Below are 21,477 nucleotides of genomic sequence, written 5' to 3' on the forward strand. Positions count from 1 at the left end.
AGCACCTCCTTCCACTGACCATTTGTTGGGAAAAAAATACTTTCTTTTAAAGTTGAGATTCAGGCCACTATTTTGTATCCTATTTGTGTAGAGTGGCAGAATCAGCAGAATGTGATACTACAGATAAAATAACAGCAGCACAGATAAAACAGTGTGGTATCAGCTGGAATATGAAATATGGAGCTATCTTCACACCTTTGACCGTGATTTGTGCGACTGCCTCTATAACGCCCAGCGTTGACATGGCAACACAAGTGTAGTTGGCCGACTGCCGGACGTCAGTAAGTTCCAGCACGTTTCGCCCGATAGGCATGTCATCTTCTGGGGTCAAATCCTCTGACCCCAGCATCCATTTGACATAGGGCATAGGTGACCCCACTGCCACACAGGTGATGTTCACACTGCCCCCTGGCATGATTTCATTATCCGTTGGGGGAATGGAGAACCGCGGAGGAACCCGTCGCACTGCAAAAGAACACAAGCACCGGTAATGCAAGGTGACAAAGCACTCTGGAAAATAAAATAAATAAATATACACACACACACACACATTCCATTATAATTTTTCTCACATCAATCTACACTCTATACCAATAATGACAAAGAAAAAACAGATTTTTAAATAACTTTGAAAATGTATAAAAAAAACCCCTGAAATATCACAGTGGCATAAGTACTCAGACCCTTTACTCAGTATTTAGTTGAAACACCTTTGGCAGTGATTACAGCCTCAACTCTTTTTTGGGGTATGATGCGACAAGCTTTGCACACCTGAATTTTGAGATTTTCTGTCAGGTTGGATGGGGACCATCGGTGTAAAGCCATTTTCAGGTATCTCCAGAGATGTTTGATTTAGTTCAAGTCCGGACTCTGGCTGGGCCACTCAAGGACATTCCCAGAGTTGTCCCTAAGCCACTCTTGCGTTGTCTTGGCTATGTGCTTAGGGTAATATTCCTGTTGGAAGGGGAACCTTCGGCCTAGTCTGAGGTCTTGAGCACTCAGGACCAGGTTTTCATTAAGGATATCTCTGTATTTTGTTACATTCAGCTTTCCTTCAACCCTGACCAGTCCCCAATCCCTGCCGCTGAGAAACACCCCAAAGCATGATGCTACCACCACCATGCTTCACCGTTGGGATGGTACTGCACAGATGATGAGTGGTGCCTGGTTTACTCCAGACATGATGCTTGGAATTGAGGCCAAACGTTCTTCATTTCATCAGTCAGAGAATCTTGTTCTCACCGTCTGAGTGTGCTTTAGGTCCTTCTTTATTTGTCTTGCACTGAGGAGAGGCTTCCGTCTGGCCAATCTGCCATAAAGCCCAGATCGGTGGAGTGTTGTGATCAGTGCCTTGAAATTTCAACTGTCATAGCAATGGGTTTGAATACTTCATGGTGATATTTCAGTTTTTTCTTTTTAAGAAATTAGAAAAATTATAACAAATCTGGTTATTGCTTTGTCATTATGGGGCATGGAGTGTAGATTTTTGTGAAAAATAAATATTTAAAGCATTTTAGCATAAGGCTGCAACATAACAAAATGTGCAAAACATGAAGGGGTCTGAATACTTCCTGAATTAACTGTATTATTTATATCATCATTATTTACACACCTTCATGTAATTTCAAACCTGTATAACATTCTTTCTTCTGTGGAAAAAGATTTAGGCAACTCTTTTCCATATAATGAAAGTGAATAGTGACTGGGGCTCTCAAGCTCTAAAATGTCAAAAAAGAACCATAAAACATAATACAAGTGGTCTAAATGATATTGAAAGCTTTCTGAAGTCATATGATACCAATTGTGTAAGGAATGGACATAAACATAAGTTGTTATTCACGGAAAATCTTTGCATTTGTCCTAGCTCTTCTTTGCACATTCATGAGAGAGTGGCAATGTTAGTACTGTGAATAAGTTGTTCTTTTGAGTCAATTCTGTTCAATTCAATTTTATGAACTTCACATAACTGGTCTGAATGATTTGTTCATGAAACGGACTGAATCAGTTCACAAGTTCAACTCACTGATTTAACAGCTCCAGCTTCTGTCTTCATTCACTTTATTATATGGAAAAGAGTGGCCAAGATATTCTTAAAAAAAGCACTTTTCGTGTTGCACGGAAGAGAAAAAGTATTTTATTTTGAACACCATAAGGGTGTGTAAATGATGACAGAGTTTTCATTTATAGGTGAACTACCCCTTTAACAGGTGAGCAAGTTTCAAATTATTTAGAAAAAGCTACATTTATGGAAATTATTGCACACAGTAGACACACACATTTGGGTTCACTCCTAAAGGAATTGAAAAGTAGAGTTGCAACAGACATGGACAGTTGTACATGCACACGTGTAAAAGGGACTGCAGCACATGAGGGAACTGGAGGGCCACAGCATGCAGGAGTTGCGTGTGATTGTACAACTTCAATGCTGCGTTCTCTTCCAGTTGATGTGAAGGAATGTGCCGAATCACATTACCACATCACAAACAGCGACAGGCCCCATGAGAGGGCTGCTGTTTAACTAACGATATGACACAAGTAGACCAGCTGTGACTGTCTGTGGCTGCCATTCCAAAAGTGGACACAAGTGTCAAAATAAATGGTCATACAATTGTGAATAATCGAATTTAATGACAATAAAAATACTTGAAATTGAAATGTAAACAAATTAAAAGATAAACAAAAGATAAATACTTAGTGCAAATGGGGGGTGGGGGATCATTCCTTCCTGTCATGCAAACAAACACATCTCTTTTTACACAAGAAAAGAGGAGAGGAAAGAGTAAGAGGAGATTAGAAAATAAGAAGAAGTGGGGAGGGGAGAGGAGAGCATGAGAGGAGAAGGTGAGGAAAAAGCATGAAAGACAGGGGGATGAGGAAGGCAAAGGAGAACAGGGAAGAGAAAAAAGAGCAAAGAGGAGGCGGGAAGAGAGGAGCAGATGGGACGGAAGAAAAGAGGAGGAGGAAAGAGGAGAGGAGGGGAACTGAAGATGGGCAGAAGAGGTGAGGGGAAAAGAGAGAAGAGGGGGAGAGGAGTGAATAGGGGAGAGGAATAATGAGGAGAAGGGGAGGGAAGGTGAGAAAAGAGAAGCAGAGATAAAAGAAACTAGGAGGAGAGGAAAGGAAAAGAGAGGAGGTGAGGTGAGAGGAGAAAAGTAGAGGAGGGGAGAGGGGGAGGGAGATGAGAGAACAGATGGTGAGAGGAGGAGGGGGAGGGAAGAGAGAGGATGAGGAGGGGAGAAGAGCAAATAGGAGGAGAAGAGAGAGAAGTGGAGGGAGGGAGGGAGGGAGGAGAGGACGGGCAGAGAGCAGATGAGGGAGAGAAGAGGAAAGGAGAGGAGGGGAGAGGATGGAAATGATTGAGAGGAGGATGTAAGGGGAAGGATGAGAGGTGGAGGGGGAGGAAGGGAAAGGAGAGCAGGGATGTGGAGAAGAGCAAAGAGGAAGAGTGGAGGGGAGAGAGAAGAGCTGTGGGGAAATAAGAGAAGAGGAGGGGAGTGAACACTAGAGGGGAAAGAGAAAGGGAGAGGAGAGGAGCAAAGAGGAGGAGGAGAGGTAAGGAGACAAAAGATAAGAGAAACAAAGAGGAGGAGGGAAGAGGAGAAATGGGGAGGGGGGACAGAAGAGCTGAGGGAAAACAAGAGAAGAGGAGGAGGGGAGTGAACAGTAGAGGGGAAAGAGAAGGGGATAGGAAAGGAAAGGAGCAAAGAGGAGGAGGGGAAGTAATGAAACAAGAGAATCAAAGAGGAGGTGGGAAGAGGAGGGGAGAGGAGGGAGGGACGGGGAGGGCAAGGGACGAGGAGGGGAAAGTAGGGGGAGAATGGGAGCAAAGAGGAGAGGGAAGAGAAGGAGGAGGAAGTGGAGGAAATGAGAGCAAAGGAGAGGAGAGAAGAGGAGATGGGAAATGAGAGAAGAGGGGGAGAGGAGCGAATAGGAGAGAGGAAAGAGAAGGGGAGAGAAGCGAGGAAGTGGAGGGGAGCGATGAAGGCAAAGGAGAGGAGAGAAGAGGAGATGGGAAATGAGAGAAGAGGGGGAGAGGAGCGAATAGGAGAGGGGAAAGAGAAGGGGAGAGGAATAATGAGGAGACGGGGAGGGAAGGTGAGAAAAGAAAAGGAGATAAAAGAAACTAGGAGGAGAGGAAAGGAAAAGAGAGGAGGTGAGGTGAGAGGAGAAAAGTAGAGGAGGGGAGAGGGGGAGGGAGATGAGAGAACAGATGGTGAGAGGTGGAGTGGGAGGAAGCTAAAGGAGAGCAGGGAGAGGAAAGGAGCAAAGAGGAGGGGAGGTAATGAAACAAGAGATAAGAGAATCAAAGAGGAGGAGGGAAGAGGAGCAAAGAAGAGGAGGGGGAGAGAGGAGGGGAGGGGAGATGAGAGAACAGGAGCAAAGAGGAGGACGGAAGAGAGAAGAGGATGAGGGGAGAAGAGCAAAGAGTAGGAGCGGAGAGAGAAGCGAAAACAAGGGGAGAGGACAGGAGCGGAGAGAAGATGAAGGGAGAACGAGAGAGGAGTTAATGAGAGGAGGGGAGGGGCGAGTAGGGCAAGGGATATGAGGAGGGGAAAGTAGGGGGGAGGATGGGAGCGAAGAGGAGAGGGGAAAGAGAAGGGGAGAGAAGCGAGGAAGTGGAGGGGAGAGATGAAGGCAAAGGAGAGGAGAGAAGAGGAAGATAGAGGAGAGAAGAAGAGGGGAGAGGAAATAAGAACAGAAGGGAGAAGAGGAGGAGGAGGGGACCGAAGAGGAGTAGGGAGAGAAGAGGGGATGGAAGAGGAAGGGAGAGGAGAGAGGAGCATAGAGGAGAAGGGGAGAAGACAGAATGAGAGGAGGGAGAAAAGACAAGGAGTCTCCAGACTAGTATAGTCAGATGGCAGGAATAAACCAGGCTATTAAAAGCAGGAGTTGCCAAGACACAAAGAGAGACTGACCAACAGACAGATAGACAGACAGACAGACAGAGAGACAGAGAAAGACAGATGGGGAATCCCATGTACCACTAACAGCACCTCAGATGAGAGTTTAAGGGGGACAGTAAAAAGGAGGGGTGGGATTCAACAATTCAAAACATCTGGATTGATGTCCGTGTTACTGCTTCTATAGTCTCAACCTTAGATGACACTTCCATAAACCGTTCATTGACCGTCTGATGCATATCTCAAGCTCCAGCCTGATTGGCTGGTCTCATGCAACTGTTAGGGTGCACACGTAGTAAAGAAAGCCTTTTAAGCTGCTTTAATGAGCATTTCTAAAGATGAAAAAGTTGCTGATTTGACAAAGTTTGCAGAATTTGGGCCACTGAATCTCTGAAAGCTATTCAAGAATTTTTACTTTGGCACACAGAAGCAAGTAAACTAGATATCCATGTGCAAAACAATATATTTGACTATGCTTAGAGTTATTTAAAATTGTAAGATTTACCTGTCCCTAACATCACATAAAACAGCAAACTGTAGTCAATTTGTTTTACGGCAATCAGTCTCAGTCTCTTTCTGCAATTTTTGACAGAGTAAGCCAGAAAACTTTGCCAGACTTTTTACTATCGGAACAAAGTGAGATTGATGTTTACCCTTTCTTCACTTTCAATTAAAACGACAACTGAGGAAGCCTTAGCAAACGTTCTGTAAAGAGTTTAAGATTCAGAGTCTTTCATTAGCATCGTCTGGTGCTACAAAAGTTGGAAGAACAAGAAAGAGAGATACAACTTGGACAAATTACTAAATTCAGGCGTGAAACTCTGAAAGACGCAAGCTGATAGGCTCTTTGAACTTGGTATCTGTTAGCAAATTAGCTTGCTCACATGGTGTAAGCAGATAGGTCCTTTGATGTGTAACCGGGTAGTCAATCAAATTGCATTCTCTCTTTTTGCCTAACATTAAAATTTGCTTAGTTTGCAAGTAAGCCTGTTTCACTGCAGTGTGCAGCGAGAGTTTTCTCTGAAACCTTCCTCCACCCCAGCTTCACTTGTCTAGAGCTGTTACATGGGGATTGTATTTATGTCTAATTGTGCAGAAGCATGTCATTCATGCTTAATCCAGCATGTCTTTTGTTTTTCTAACAGTGGCAGCAGCAACATGTCCACATGCTTATCTCAGTATGTCAGAGTATGTTCTAGCAGTAGCAAGTCTCCATACTTGATCTGCAGCAGCAGCAGAGTAGCAGATCTAGTCCACCAAGACCAATATCCAATCAATTTGTCATACTCGACTGAAGAGATGGCATGCATTCGGCCGAAGATTTTGTGCTCCTCTGGAGATTAAAGCGCTAATTATTTAATAGATTTTCAATCGTATCGCAAATTATGTTCAATTGCAATGTGGTTCCAGGAGACATGATGTTTTACCTTTTCATCCTGTGAATACCATTACATTTTGTCGAGTCTTGAGAATGGCATGCTACATGCATCAATCTTGCTATATTAGCAGCTCAAAGAAATATTCTTCTCGAGAGAAAGATTAACTGGTCTAACAGATCTATGGAGCATATCTTATCCGACCCAGCGGAACAAGCAGATCACATTTTTTGCAGCAGTCAAGGTCATAGTGTGAGTCTGTTAACAAAGCACATTTTGTCACAGTGTTGATAAAGTAACGAAGCAGGAACACTGACATGTAGGCGAAGACAGACAGCTCTAGCATGACCAATCCACCATGCAACCCCCCATGACAAACTATGCGCATTTTGACTAACATGCACCACTTTTTGTTCAAGCAGTACAGCGGAGAACTGGGGCATTCGCTCAGACCACAACAAAGGGAAAATAATAAACTGTCCAAAACATAAAACATAGGGAACCAAAAGCAGAATTTGAAACTTATACACGCAAATGCTGCTACATTCATGTTTATTTGTACTCTTGGGTATTGTCACTAGCGTTTGTATGCTTTTTTCTGAGTTTGTAGATGGTTAGAAAGAAAGAACACACCAACCTTCTCGCAGCTCTGAGGGATTGTGGGAATTGATGCGGAAACGAAATTAAATGAGGAGAAAAAACAAGGGAAACACAGAAAGAGTAAAACAGGCCACATTCAAGCCAGAGAACTGCTGATAAAGACACAATGTCTAGGAAAATAAAAGTATGTAGCATTTTACATGTTTTTAATGCGCTGTCATTAAAAAATATGACACGGATCCAGTCACGAGGTTTACATGCCAGCAACCTATCCTGCAGTTTGAGAGTAAAGTCATTTTTTTCTTCATGTTCTGACTGGGGGGCTGGAGGCAGAGTACGTTTATGGCACAATACTGAATAGATATTGTAACTCCAAGAATACAATTTTTTTATAATTTCTTTTTTTTATATACAAATTGGTCAAATAACATTCAGAACGAGCTAAGAATATAAAAACAAGTATATGTATGGATGTCTGTACAGTTCCCCGGGGTTTTTTACACGGACATGTCTATGCTTATTCTTACGCTCCAATGTCTCTACAATGAAGGCAGGACGTTCAGCATTTTTTGTGCAAAGCACCGAAGAATGAGGAAAAGATCACAGTTTTGAAACACATAATGAATTAAAATATTACTGTCACCCCTAATTATGACAAACATATAAAACATAATTTTGGTTGTTGGTGTAAACCGTATGACTGAGACCTGCGCATCAATCAACCGCATGGAATATTTGAACACATTTCTGATGATAGACTCTGTTTTGATGCAGTAATGTGAACAATGTTTTCAGTGCAGCATTTAAAAATGTACAGCTAAAAGTTTGTATGATGGAACAAATTTAACGGCTGATTATGAAAATATGGTTAAAGTCAACATGAAATCAGAATTCACACTATATTACTTTAATATACATTCCTGCTCTGAAAAGAAGCTTTCTTATTTTCACCATAAAATCAATGTCCAATGGACAAAATCAAGTCCCACCCTACATTTGTTGAATATTGTTTCACTCAGAAATGTAAGTACAATGGGTTGCGAGTGCCATTTCATGTCCACTTTACCTCACTAAAAATGACATTGAAGGCAAATGTTCCACCATAAATGAATATCAATCAACATTTTATATTCATACATGTGGGTGATTCTTCAATTTGGGGAACTTTTGACTACATGAAATCTGGAAAGATTTACCTTTTTTAAATTGTTTCATCAATAAGCGTGTTTACATCAATTATGCTTAATAAGCCTACAATGTGTAATGTCATGTAAGTGCCTTCGTCAGATTTGTCATTATATAAAAAAAATTAAAGAATCATATTTTGAGGTAATACAAGTTTTAAGGACAAAAAAAAACATCTATTTGTACCATTATCCCTTTTTATACATAGACTGTGAATAATTGATTGTTTCAGAATTAAAATGATAAAATAATTTGTTAATGACAAAAAATAAAGCTACTATTGCAACATGATGTAGACGTCTTAAAATTAATCACACTTCAAACTGTCACTTTTACATTTTATAACAACCAAATATAAATTTTGGGGGGAAAATTCTATTGTTCTCTGAATTTCTTGGCTTTTGGTATTTACAGCAGTATTGCATACATTGATATATATTATTTTAAGTGCTTAAAACATTTGCACAGTGCTGTATATATTTTTTATTGAAGCAAAAATATTATCAATCACCTATATCACCAATGTGAAAAACTAACTGCCCTCTTAAACTTAATAGCTGGTTGTGCCACCTTTATCAGCAACAACTGCATCAAACGCGTCTGATAACTGGAGATCAGTCTTTCACAACGCTGTGGGGGAACTTTGTCCCACTCTTCTGTGCGGAACTGCTTTAGTTCAGACACATTGGAAGGTTTTCAGGCATGAAGTGCCCGTATAAGGTCCTGCCACAGCATCTCAATCGGGTTCAAGTCAGGACTTTGACTAGGCCACTCCAAAACTTTTTTTGCTTCTTTTGCTTCCATTCAGAGGTGGACTGATGCGAGAGAGGCCTGCAGTTCCTTGGATGAGTCATCGCTGTGCTCTTGGAGGACTTTTGGAAGGTCAGCCTCTTCTGGGAAGGATCACTACTGTCCCAAGTTTTCTCCATTTGGAGATAATGGCTCTCACTTTGGTTCTTCGGAGTTCAAGAGCATTTGAAATATATTTTAAACCCTTCCCAGATAGATGAATTTCAATCACCCTTTTCCTGATCATTTCTGGAATTACTTTGGACCTTGGCATAGTGTGCTACTGGGCAAGACCTTTTAGCCAAATTCATACTGCTGAAAAAGTACTATTTATGTGTTGAGTTGATTGAAGAGGCTGACAGTAATCAGGTCTGGGTGTGTCTAGTCCAGCTGAACCCCATTATGAATGCAGTTTCATAGATTTTGGGATTAAGTAACTAAGGGGGCAAATACTTTTCACACAAGCCCAGATGGGTTTGGATAACTTTTTGTTATTCAATAAATAACATTAGCATTTTAAAACTGTATTTTGTGTTTACTTAATTGCCTTTAATTGTTTAATGTCAGATTTTGTTTGAATTTCTGAAAGGATTTAGTCTGAGATACACAAAACAGAAGAAATCAGGATGGGGAAAATACAGTTACACAGCACTGTATATATTTTTTAAAGTTCTTTCGATAAAAATCACAGTCATTTTTTTTATTATTTGAACACTTTAATTTTTTTTAATGCAATTATTCAAGAGGGGAGGTTAAACAGTGAACATGTTCTTTTGATTGGCTGTTTTTGGGTTATGGATAGGGGACAGAAAAGTTCTCCTAATTGAAGAATTGCCCACATACTGTACATTACTGCTTTTAATACATATATTGAATATTTTGCAAATGAAAAGGCTGCATTAAGGAACAGTAAATTAAAATAAATATAAATGATAAGCATTAAATACAGTGCATTTTTGGCTTTAAAAGCCCTTTTTTGTCCCAAACAAGATTCAATTGTTTTTAATTAAATATATATATAAAAAATAAGTTTAATCCACGTTTGCAAGAGAAAAGACAGAAAACTTTATGATCATATATTTGCTGTAGAAAGGAAAGAGGTTAAATCATTCATGTTATCTTAAAGGTGGAGTAACTCATTTTAATCCAATACACTTTTTGTCAAATTCTGCGAATATCTCTTCACGGTCCGTTAGCTGTTTGTTCTTTGTGTGCACTGAAAAAATATCTGATCCACACAACACTATTGCGCATGCATGAATTTGGGGGGCGGAGCTTCTGTAAGCAATCACTTACTCCACCTTTAAGGGTCAATCATATTACGTACACAACAAGCATTCATGTTATTAAAGATCCACACAATCAAAATCTACCAAATCCAAATAAAACAAACATCAAACAGGCAGAAATTCAAAGTGGCAACACTGAATACAGAAAATATTGAATTGAAGAAAACAAGTATTGAAAAAAATCAATCAATCACCTGCTATTTGGCCCAATTTTTGATTTCTTTCAAAATTACATCTTTTTTTTACTTTGCATTTTAATGTCTTTGTTGTTTTTGTTTGTCACCGTAAACCGTTCCTACCTCTGACGTATAGATTAGCAGGGGCGGAATAGCGCGTGCCGTCATTGTTGGTTGCAACGCATTCGTACTTCCCTTGGTCCGATTCCTCGCTCTGTTCGATCTGCAGCGCTCCTGTACAGCAGGAAAAAAAACATGCAGCAGCAAAAATAATTACAATAAGCACAATAAAAACCATCAAACAGCCTTTCTAGTTCATTCTCGCTATTTCTCTTTCTCACTTTCTTAATTGTTCTCTGAACAAGTCGGACACAACAAAAAAGACTTCCGTTAAAGCCAGTTAGCTTAAAGACGGAGTATCTGGCTGTCGCTAAACTCATGTTTAACCTGAGAATGGACACTTGCAGCATTGCATTGGCAAGGTTCATATAGACTTAAACAGTTTATGCAAGCTAAGCTCCAGGAAGCTGGTGGGGTAGAAATGTTTCCCCTTCAAATGTCTATTGCAGTATTTCATTCTCTAGGCCCCATGCATCACAGAAAAGCAATTTCAGCACTAAAGATGGATTTCACGGTGGATTCGCGATCATAAATGCATTTTATGATTTTGTCTGGAATGGAGTGATTTCCAGGCGCTTAACTCTAGTATCTCGACCTAAATAAAGTTTACTGCAGCAGTTGCATTTAGAATCAGGCCTAGAGAACAACACGCCCAATACTACAGTAGATATTTACCAGGGTGAACAGGGAGCAAAACTTTGCATTATTGATTATCTCGACATTTTACAACCACATCAATGGAGAGGAAAACATACAGTACAAGATACATGTTGCAGGGTTTCTAAAGGCACTTAATGATAAGTGTAGTAACGGTTTAGAAAGCAATCAGAATAATACTAATATCACTACTCATTTGAAGATCTATAAAAGGTGGTGGGGAGAGCCCTGCAATATTTTTACACATTTCACAGGACTGTTTATCATGATAATGAGTGAAAACTGCAATACAGCAGCATATGACTTAAATAAAAAAAGGTTTACAGTATACAAAAGCAGCATAACAGGGAGTAACAATTAAAAAAACAAAAAACAAATTTGGGTTATAGAATTTGGTAATTCATTCATTCAAATTAACTGATCAATAAAATGGCCAAGACTTCAAAAGGTAGAAGTCAGTAAAAATTGCAGCACTTGACAGAAAAAAAAATCTGCTGCTTGAGTGATAAAAAAGAGAAAAAATCTGTTGGTAGAATTATCGTTACCAATGCATAACCCTCTTATGACATGCAAATCTTTCCAAAGAACAAGAAACGTGTGTCGGTACAACTTACAACCTTTTGACAACCCTTAGCTGAAAAATAAAATGCAATGGGATTAGAGGTCAAAATTCAAAACGGCTTCCGCCAACAAGAAAGCAACCAATCACTGCCATAGCTTACGCAAAGCTACAAATGACACCCATAAAAATCCACCAATGGGATCAGCAGTGTGGTGTCACATGACCCAGGGAAAAATGGCATTGTTTTTTTTAATGCATCGGCCGCCTCGGTCGCCTCTGCCAGACTCGGCATTAGCTTTTCCCCAACCCTGAAGAATGAAAAAATCAAAAGGTCAAAAAGGAAAACTGCCCTCAACCCAACAAAAGCAAGAAGGAAAAACAGGTGGTGGAAGGAAAAAAGCACCGTAGAAACTTTATCAAAAAAGTAGTTGTTGGGCTTTTTTGAGTTTTTTTTTTTTGTGTGTGTGTGAAGGGTACAGGTAGAGAAAGCAAATGGAGTACGAAGAGTAAAAAAAATAAGTTTGTAAAGATAGAAAGATGTTTTGGGGGGAAAAATCGTGGCAGAGAGGTCTTCGGCGAGTCTCCTTCGTCTGGGCTCATGTGCGTGCTGAACAAGAACAGCTAAGGGGGGGAAATGTTTGGCTGTTTTAGTTGGACGAAAAAGGGACACATGATCTGCTATGGCCAAAAAAATAAAACCAAAAAATGAAGAAGAAGAAAAAGAAAACACGGACAGGATATGCTTGTTTGGGCTGCAGTAAGCATATCGCAAGTCGGAAAGAAAGGCTTTTTTTGAACTCAAAGAAACGAAAGTAAACGAAAAGCGTTTACGCAAAAGATGGTGGATTATGGATGAGGGAGGGAACGTAACGGGACAAGGGGAGGGCGTAGGGAACGTGGTGGGGGTGTAGTATGGATGCAGACACATGGAAAGACAGCAAGAATGAATTTAGTCGTTCATTCTGTGAACTTGAGTTCAGCACTCTTACCTCTTATTGGTGTACCACCTGGGTGGATTATATGAATGCAAATAAGATTAAGAAAGAAGAATCGTTAGTACGAGAAGAGTGCCTGGGCGCTCTGGAAGAAGAATCAAATGAGCTTTGCTTTGTTTTCTTACAGACTTCATTACGCTACAACAGGAATGAGAGACTCAGATAAACACAGGGCGATTTGCCTCTTGTGGAAAAGCACAGGAGTGAGCAGCATTGGTCACTTTAGCAACTTTTACAGTGGATAAAAGCACAAGGGAGGCCATTTTTTAGATCTTGGAGGGAATTTGAGGGGGTTTCTGGGAGTGATACACTGGAGAACCTTTCAGGAAGTGATGTCAGTGTTGGTACTGTACAGTAAGTGGGTGCGCCAGTGAGTTTGCGGTCCCTGACCAGGTGCTCGTGTGGTTTATTAAAACACAGTGTGGGTTTATTACATGTGTTAGGTTAGCTCTAGCCGTCTAGCGGCGTTAGTAAAATGCATGCCATGCATTTTAACAGTAGTTTTGAGAAACATGGAGAAACATTAGTGGGAGGGATGTGTGCTCAGTACTACAAACTTACCAAAGGACTCTGGAGATTTTACAAAAACAGAGAGAAGAAAGACAGCATAGAAAATATGATTATATTCCTTAAGTTTTGCCTTTGTGACACACTTATAATGACTCTATTGCACAGGAGAATCACTTGCGTACATGTCAAAAGGGTGAAAGGTCACACTCTGCTAGGAAGTAGCATGGACAAATCAAGAGAAATTACACAACAGAAGAAAAAAATACAAAAGAAAACAGGACTAATGCGGAGCGTAAATCTTTCTCCAAGAGCTACGATCAAGATCTAGCTACACTGAAAAAAATGATTTTGTGGTAAATATCGTTTTTGAACTCTAAAGTTCATTTTCGACAACAAATGACCTGTTCTTGATAAAAACAAAAACCTTTTCATTGTTACCGTCATCATGTTGATCAGCTCTGTATCTTGTTTCAAACGCCAGTAAAGCAAGATGGCGTTGTCTAACAGACTACATAGAATGCATTAAGCTTTCCTGTGGAAAGTTTCTGAATGTCATGTGATACATATGTTAATAAGGAAAAATGTGAAATGTTCAAATAAAATTTTTATTTAACCCTATAAATCTGAGTGTATTAAATACGATACACAATGTTTGACAGCGCCTGTTTCACTCTCTGTTCAAGCTGATGAGCCAAACCACCTATGGTATGTAAGTGTCACATGATTATGGCACTATATAGTGGTCAATGTTTATATCGATCTATTTAAAATGAAAAGTGACTCTTATGTTGGGATAAATGACAGCTTATTTTAATAGAGTTAAAGTGACAGTAATGATTTCATTGTTGCTGATATTTTAAAAAGAGTATTTGCTGAATATAAGGAACTTGTGCTTGATTAAAAATGTGTATATTATTTTATTGAAAACCCCCCATTGAAATCCATGTATTAAATATGATCCAACAGACTTTTGAGGTATATCTCTCAATCAAACCGTTACATTACATTCATGCCCACCAGAAAAAAGATACATAACTTTGAAATAACAGAGCTTTGAAAGTTTCTGATATGCTTCTGAACTAATATTTCTGTGTATTTTCATGTGTGCAGCGGCTCTGTCATTATGAAGATCTCATTATTTTACATTAAAAGCTATTATGATGTCATCTTACCATAAGTTCCTGAGACCCAGTGATTTACAATTTCCCTTTTTTAAATGTTAATATAGTGTTTGGTGCATAAAATACATATGATAAAAACATTTATTGAAATTGTTTATTTTTATTCATATTGTATTTGATGTGCTGAATTGAACCGTGATACATTTCAATCCATATTTATAGAGCAAGGAGAGGAAGTTGTCTTGGCCAAACTCTGAAACGTTTGGTATGTCTGAAAAGCCCAGAGAGTCCTCTGATAATACCCCAAGATTTACCCCTGTAGCATATATGGGCTATGAAAAACTAAAATAACAAATGTCCTACACAAAAATGAATTGCTGGGCCTCAGGAGGATAATGACCTTTAAAGGCTAATGGATGAAATATGATACAAACCATTTTTTATGATTTCTTTTTATAGTTTGTCTAATGGTTCTAAAAAAAGATTAATGTAAAAAAAAACTTGATTTCATATGTCAGTCTTTACAGGGTTAAATTTGAATAAATGTACATCAAATTTGTAAGTAAAAAAATACAGTATTAACTGACAATTTTAAGTTAAATTTACTCACTTTAATCAATATTATGTGAAGTGGATTTTACTTAATTTTATACCATTATAATTTGCAAAAACAAGCGAAATAAAAATTATGTAAATCTTACTAGTCATTTTTTTCAGTGTAGTTCTGAAAAACTGTGTTACTATCGCTAAACTAAATATATTGATATCTATATTTATATATCTATCTATCTATATATATATATATATATATTGGTAACTGAAATAAAAATGAAAACATAAAAATACAAAATACATTTTGTATTTGTAATTACAGAATTAACCAAAATAATGAATTATAGTTTTAGTTTTTGATTCACAGTTATTATATTCGAAACCTTTACAACCCACCATCATTAAACATGAAAATGCCACTAGATGGCGATAAAACTTGACAGCCCTGAGGAATTGAAGGCGTTAAACACATTTAAATGCTGACAGATAACACATTAACTATGCTAAATGCTAAAACTAAAACAAAATACAAAACTTTCTAAAAAACTAACATTAAACTAACTAGAATACACTGAACAAACTAAAACTAAAGAAAACATACAAAATTGAAAGGACAAATAAAAAAATTATTGAAACTATTATAACCCTGCAAACACTTCACAGCAACACGACCAACATGGTTAAATACAAACAATGCGATAAACCGCAAGCAAAGAGAAATCAAGAAACATCTCAAACTCTTCTACAGCGCACAATTCATCAGAAAAAATCAACAATCGACTTTGCCACTTAGATTTAGCAAACACAAAACAGGGATTACACACAGGGATGGACGTCACCATTTATGCAGTGTTTGTTGGAATACGTGTGTATTAAAGGCTATTTGTGACATAACGACATGAACAGAATCGAAAAGAAAAAAATGTGGATGATTCTTTTGCTAGCACTAAATATGTATTTTGGGAGAAAAAACAACTAAGTAAATTACATTTATTTATTTATTATGCATGGTTCTGCTGCTCTTTGCGACTAAGTGTTAAAATGGAAAACAAAATCAAGCCCAATTAGAGTTGGCCAAAAATGCAGTCATAGCAGTGAATCATGGGTAATAAATTAAACAGAGACACATCACACACAGAGGGAACGTCATTTCCTAAAGGAAACCAAAAAATCTCCATGAGACAGATGTTAAAAAGACAGAACTCAAATGGAGGGAAGGACAGTAACAGCTCTTGCTGTTTTGTTTGGTTCATGTATAGTGTTGAGAAGGTTTCAGTGTTACGTTACCTGATCGTAGCTGTTTGATTCGCCCGTTGTTGTTAGTGGTGTTGACGGGGAGGAAGTCTTTGAACCAGGAGATGTCTGGATCGGGATTGCCGCTAGCAGCACATAGCATGGTGGCGGTCCGTGTGCGTTCCACCACCTTTAGCTGAGGACCCATGTCTATGGTGGGGAAACCAGGGGGCAGCTGATCCTCTGAAATACACAGTTACAAGTTTTAAGACATGATTTAAATTCACTAAAAGACTGAACTTCTCTAAGTTCTGAGGGTAGAGATTTCCATAGTTTTGGTGCATAAGAAGATAATGCCCTGTCACCCATAGAGTGTAAACTAGTCTGAGGAACAGTGAAAAAAAACGGATTGTGTATGTGGTTAAAAGCTCAGACCAATATTGGGGAACCAAACCATGCAAAGCCTTGTAGGTAAGCAGAATAATTTTTAAATCAACACGAAACCAGACAGGGAGCCAGTGCAAGGACTCCAAGACAGGAGTGATGTGGTCACTTGCCCTGGCATCTGTCAGGATTCTGCCAGCTGAGTTTTGAACATATTGCAAATGATTTAATGTTGATTTTGAGACTCCGGCAAGTAGAGCATTGCAATAGTCAATGCGAGAGAAAATGAAAGTATTGATCAGCTTTTCAATCACAGAGAATGATAACATAGGGCGCAGTCTTGCAATGTTTCTAAGATGCTAAAATGATGTTTTAACAATATTATACATGTGGATCAAAATATAACACCCAGATTTTTCATTTTTGTTTGAAGCTCCAAAACTGAGCCCTCAATGGACAGAGTTAAGGAGCCAAACTTACGGTGCTGGTGAGATGGAATAAGCATAACCTCTGTCTTATTACCGTTAAGACAAAGAACATTTTGAGCCATCCAAGTTTTTATCTCAGAAATACAGTTTGAAAAAACTGTATCTGCCAGATTTTCACCAGGTTTAGAATGAATATATATCTGTATGTCATCTGAGTTGAAATGATAATTAAGACCCAGTGATCTTGAAAACTGACCAAGAGGAAAAAATATAAACACTAAAAAGGGCCCAAAATTGAACCCTGTGGGACTTCAGAGTGGACTGAGCCAATCTCAGACCTGTAACCACCTAGAAAGACAAACTGCCTACGATCAGAGAGATAGGACCTGAACCAGTTTAATGCAGTACTGGAGAAACCAAAGATGGGTGAGTAAAACAGTGTGATCAACAGTGTCGAAAGCAGCACTGAGATAAAGAAGGATCAAAGAGTCTGAGTATGAAGCCATTAACTAGTCATTAGTGACCTTGAGTAGAGCTGTTTCTGTACTATGACATTTATGAAAATCAGACTGAAGTGGCTCAAAGAGATCACTGACAATGAGGTGATTGTGTAATTGAGAGGCAACAGCTCGCTCTAAGATTTTTGTAAGGAAGGGAATATTTGAAATGTTGCTCAAATTGTCGAAATCCATATTAGGCTTTTTTGGAATTGGAGTTACAGCAGCAATTTTAAATGCTGCAGGCACAACACCAGAACACAAAGAGTCATTTATTATGTCCAAAAACGATGGGACAGAGGCAAATCAGGAATAGACTAGTCGGTAGAGGATCAACTATGCTAGTGGTAGCTTTCATACGTGATACCTCATTACTTAGAGTAACATGGTCGAGTAATTTGAGAGAGGTGTGCTGGAGAAACAAGACAGGCTGAGAAATGAAACTGAAAAGACAGATGTGGTAACAAGAATATTGTTTCTGAACAGTGTCTATCTTAGTGCTAAAAAAGTCTAAAAACATGTTACACAGTGGAGGTGATGCAGGCAAGGTGGTGGAACAATTACATCAAATCAGTCTATTAATAGTATTGAAAATATGGCGCTCTCTCTCTCTCTCTCTCTCTCTCTCTCTCTCTCTCTATATATATATATATATATATATATATATACACTGGCAGCCAAAAGTTTGGAATAATGTGCAGGTTTTGCTGTTTTGGAAGGTAATTGGTACTTTAATTCACCAAAGTGGCGTTCAATTGATCACAAAGTATAGTAAGGACATTACTGATGTATAAAACATCATCATCACTATTTGAAAAAAGTCATTTTTGATCAAATCTAGACAGCAGCATCACTCCAACACCTTATCCTTGAGTAATCATGAGAAATTGATCATTTGGTGTTAGAAAATCACTTGTCATTTTATCAAACACATCTGAAAGATATTAGTTTAGTTAAATGAAGCTGAACATTGTCTTTGTGTTTGTTTTTGAGTTGTCACAGTATGCAATAGACTGACATGTGTTAAAATCAATATTAGGTCAAACATTGACAAAAAGAAACATCTTTCTCTAGAACTCATCAGTCAATCATTGTTTTGGGGAATGAAGGATATACAATGCTTGAAATTGCCAAAAAACTGAAGATTTCACACAAAGGTGTAACTACAGTCTTCAAAGACAAAGAACAACTGTCTCTAAGAAGGGCAGAACAGAGATGTGGAAGACCAGATGTACAACTAAACAAGAGGATAAGTACATCAGAGTCTCTAGTTTGAGAAATAGACGCCTCACATGTCCTCCGCTGACAGCTTCATTGAATTCTACCCGCTCAACACCAGTTTCATGTACAACAGTAAAGAGAAGACTCAGGGTGCAGGACTTATGGGAAGAATTGCAAAGAAAAAGACACTTTTGAAACAGAAAAACAAAAAGAAAAGGTTTGAGTGGGCAAAGAAACACAGACATTGGACAACAGATAATTGGAAAAGAGTGTTACGGATCTTAACCCCATTGAGCTTTTGTGGGATCAGTTAGACTGTAAGGTGTGTGAGAAGTGCTCGACAAGACAGCCACGTCTATGGCAAGTGCTACAAGTGCTACAACAAGAATCTGTAAATCTGTCATTGCTGCACATGAAAGATTTGATGAGAACTCTTTGAAGTAGTTTATTTATTTATTTTTATTGTAATTATATTAATAAATTAATAAATGTATCATGTTATTAATGTCCTGACTATACATTGTGATCAGCTGAATGTCCCTTTGGTGAAGAAAAGTACCAATTTCTTTCCATAAGAACAAAATCTATACATTATTCCAAACTTTTGGCCACCAGTTATATATATATATAAGCCAGATTGTACACCAGTCAGTACAAATAAGTAATAAAATATACAAAAGGTGCTTTGGTACTGAATGAGGTAGAAATGGCAAATGACTTAAAGTGAAAGATAATATACAGAGCAAATAACATTTCAAAGAGGCCGGTGCAATGATTCAAGTATAACAGGAGAGGTACAGTATGAAGTAAATAGTTTAATGTAATATGCAACTGGTTGATTTTTTTAAAGGTTTACATATTGTTTTTGAGTTCTGTGTTCAGCAGGTTGACAGCTGAAGGGAAAAAGCTGTTTTTGAGTCTGCTAGTTCGACAGCGGTGACTCCTGTAGCATTTTCCAGATGGAAAAGGAGTAAAGAGTTTGTGGTTGGGGTGAGAGGTGTCACTGATGATACTTCTCACCCTTCATAAGCAGCGTTTATGATGAATGTCACTTATGGAGGGAAATTGGGCTCCATTGATGTGTTGGGCAATTTTCACCACTCGCTGAATGGCTTTCTGATCCAAGGCAGTGCAGATACTACACCACACTGCGATGCAGTTTGTTAGGATGCTTTAAATGCTGCAGCAGTAAAAGTTTGTAGGATCTGAGCAGACAGGTGCACTTTCAATAGTGTCCTAAGGAAGTAAAGGCACTGATGTGATTTGATGAGAGTGGATGTGTTGAAGGCCCAGGTGTGAAGGTGTGAGGATAGTGTGGTTATGTACCTCATGGAGACTGTGGTCTGTTAGTAAGTTCATAGTTTAATTGCATAGTAACGTATTGATGCCAAGATGAGTGAGTTTGGAAATCAGCTTGGATGGGATGACAGTATTGAAGACAGAACTGAAATCAATTAATATCATCCTAACAAAGGAGTTGCTTTTGTACAGGTGGGTCAGGGCAGAGTAAACAGCTATGGTGATGGCATCCTCTGTTGATCTGTTGTGATGGTAGGCAAACTGATGTGGGTCCAGAGTTGGGGGCAGGCAGGATTTCATATGCGGGATGATAGATGTTGAGCTTGTCAGGGAGGGTGACATCACTATTTGAGGTGGCGTTGTTAGATGGTTAGATGGGCAAGAATGTCTGTCCACATGCATCTTGGGTCTGAGTTTCTAAAGTTGTCCTCTATCCGCAGCTTATATTTATACATGGCTTCTTTAATTCTCCTCCTCAGACTGGCCCTGGATGAACTGTAGGCTTCCCTGTCTCCGGACCTGAAAGCGGCATCACTTGCTCTCAGTAATAGATGAATTTCCTTATCCAAGGTTTCTGGTTGGGAAACGTTTTCATTATTTTGTGGCTAGTAACTGTATCTACAATCCTTTTGATGTGATCCAGAATGGAGTTTGTGTAGACCATCAATTTCCATGTGGGTGTCCTGGGTTGCCCGAGTATCAAACTCATTCCAATCTGTGTGCTGAAACTAATGCTGTAGTGTTGAGTCAGCTCCCTCAAGCCACACTTTAACAGTTCTCACTGTGGGCTTCACACGCTTAATGATGGGGGGTAGAGAGGTCATCAGATTGTCCAATGTGGGGAAGGGGAATGACTTTGTAAGCCCCAGAAACATTGGTATAAACATGATCCAGGGTGTTGTCTCCTCTTGTGGGACAAAAAACATTTTGGTAAAATTAAAGGAGTACATTCCACAAATTAATGTTGTTGAAATCACCAGTGACAAGAAATGCTCCATCTGGATGCGCTGTTTGTAAAATGCTAATAGTAGCGCAAAGCTTTTTCATGGCAAGTTTGCATTTGGGGGTGCATATACTGCAGCAATTATGGTACATGTGAGTTTGTGGGGAAAGTAAAAAGGTCTGCTTTTAATAAAGAGGTACTCAAGATCAGCAGAACAGTGAGACTTTATGATCGGAATCAACAAATTTCACTGCTTCGGAACACCAAGCTTTTTTTACATAAATGCAAACACCCCCTCCTTTGCCTTTACTAGAATCCGCAGCAGTTCTGTCGGCCCTGAAGGTGTTGCATCCCTCTAGCTCAATCGCACAGATTGGAAGGTTTCCGTGAACATCATTGAAGTCCAAAAGCATTTTCTGTGTAATCCGAAGCCGTAGTTCTTCGATCTTATTCGCCAGAGACCATAAACTAGCGATAAACTATATGGAAGGGCTGGACAATGCAGATTGAGCTTTAGCCTAGCCCGCAGGCCACCTCGCTTAACCCATCTTTGTTTATGGTCTTGGCCAGGTGAAGGACCCTTCCTGTCAGACTGGGTGACTCACTGAAGTCCAATGATCTGGTTATCTCCAGTGGTAG

At 39.1% G+C, this 21,477-nt stretch overlaps 1 protein-coding gene across 6 annotated transcripts in view; it reads right to left on the minus strand.

Moving 5' to 3' along the window:
- LOC127661044 (receptor-type tyrosine-protein phosphatase delta-like) overlaps positions 1–21,477 on the minus strand; it is a 228,371-nt gene that overhangs the window by 90,901 nt on the left and 115,993 nt on the right. For 5 of the 6 annotated variants that reach the window (XM_052151611.1, XM_052151604.1, XM_052151598.1 and 2 more), the window contains exons 5-7: positions 16,121–16,309; positions 10,440–10,550; positions 196–465 (exon numbers count right to left, since the gene is read on the minus strand). In XM_052151611.1, coding sequence (XP_052007571.1) covers positions 196–465; positions 10,440–10,550; positions 16,121–16,309 — 570 coding nt within the window. Of the gene's footprint in view, positions 1–195; positions 466–10,439; positions 10,551–12,644; positions 12,663–13,211; positions 13,221–16,120; positions 16,310–21,477 lie in introns of all 6 variants that reach the window. The other variant, XM_052151632.1, reaches the window with a different exon arrangement.

The sequence above is a fragment of the Xyrauchen texanus genome, chromosome 2 (genome assembly GCF_025860055.1).
Source record: "Xyrauchen texanus isolate HMW12.3.18 chromosome 2, RBS_HiC_50CHRs, whole genome shotgun sequence".
NCBI classification, from domain to species: Eukaryota; Metazoa; Chordata; class Actinopteri; order Cypriniformes; family Catostomidae; genus Xyrauchen; species Xyrauchen texanus.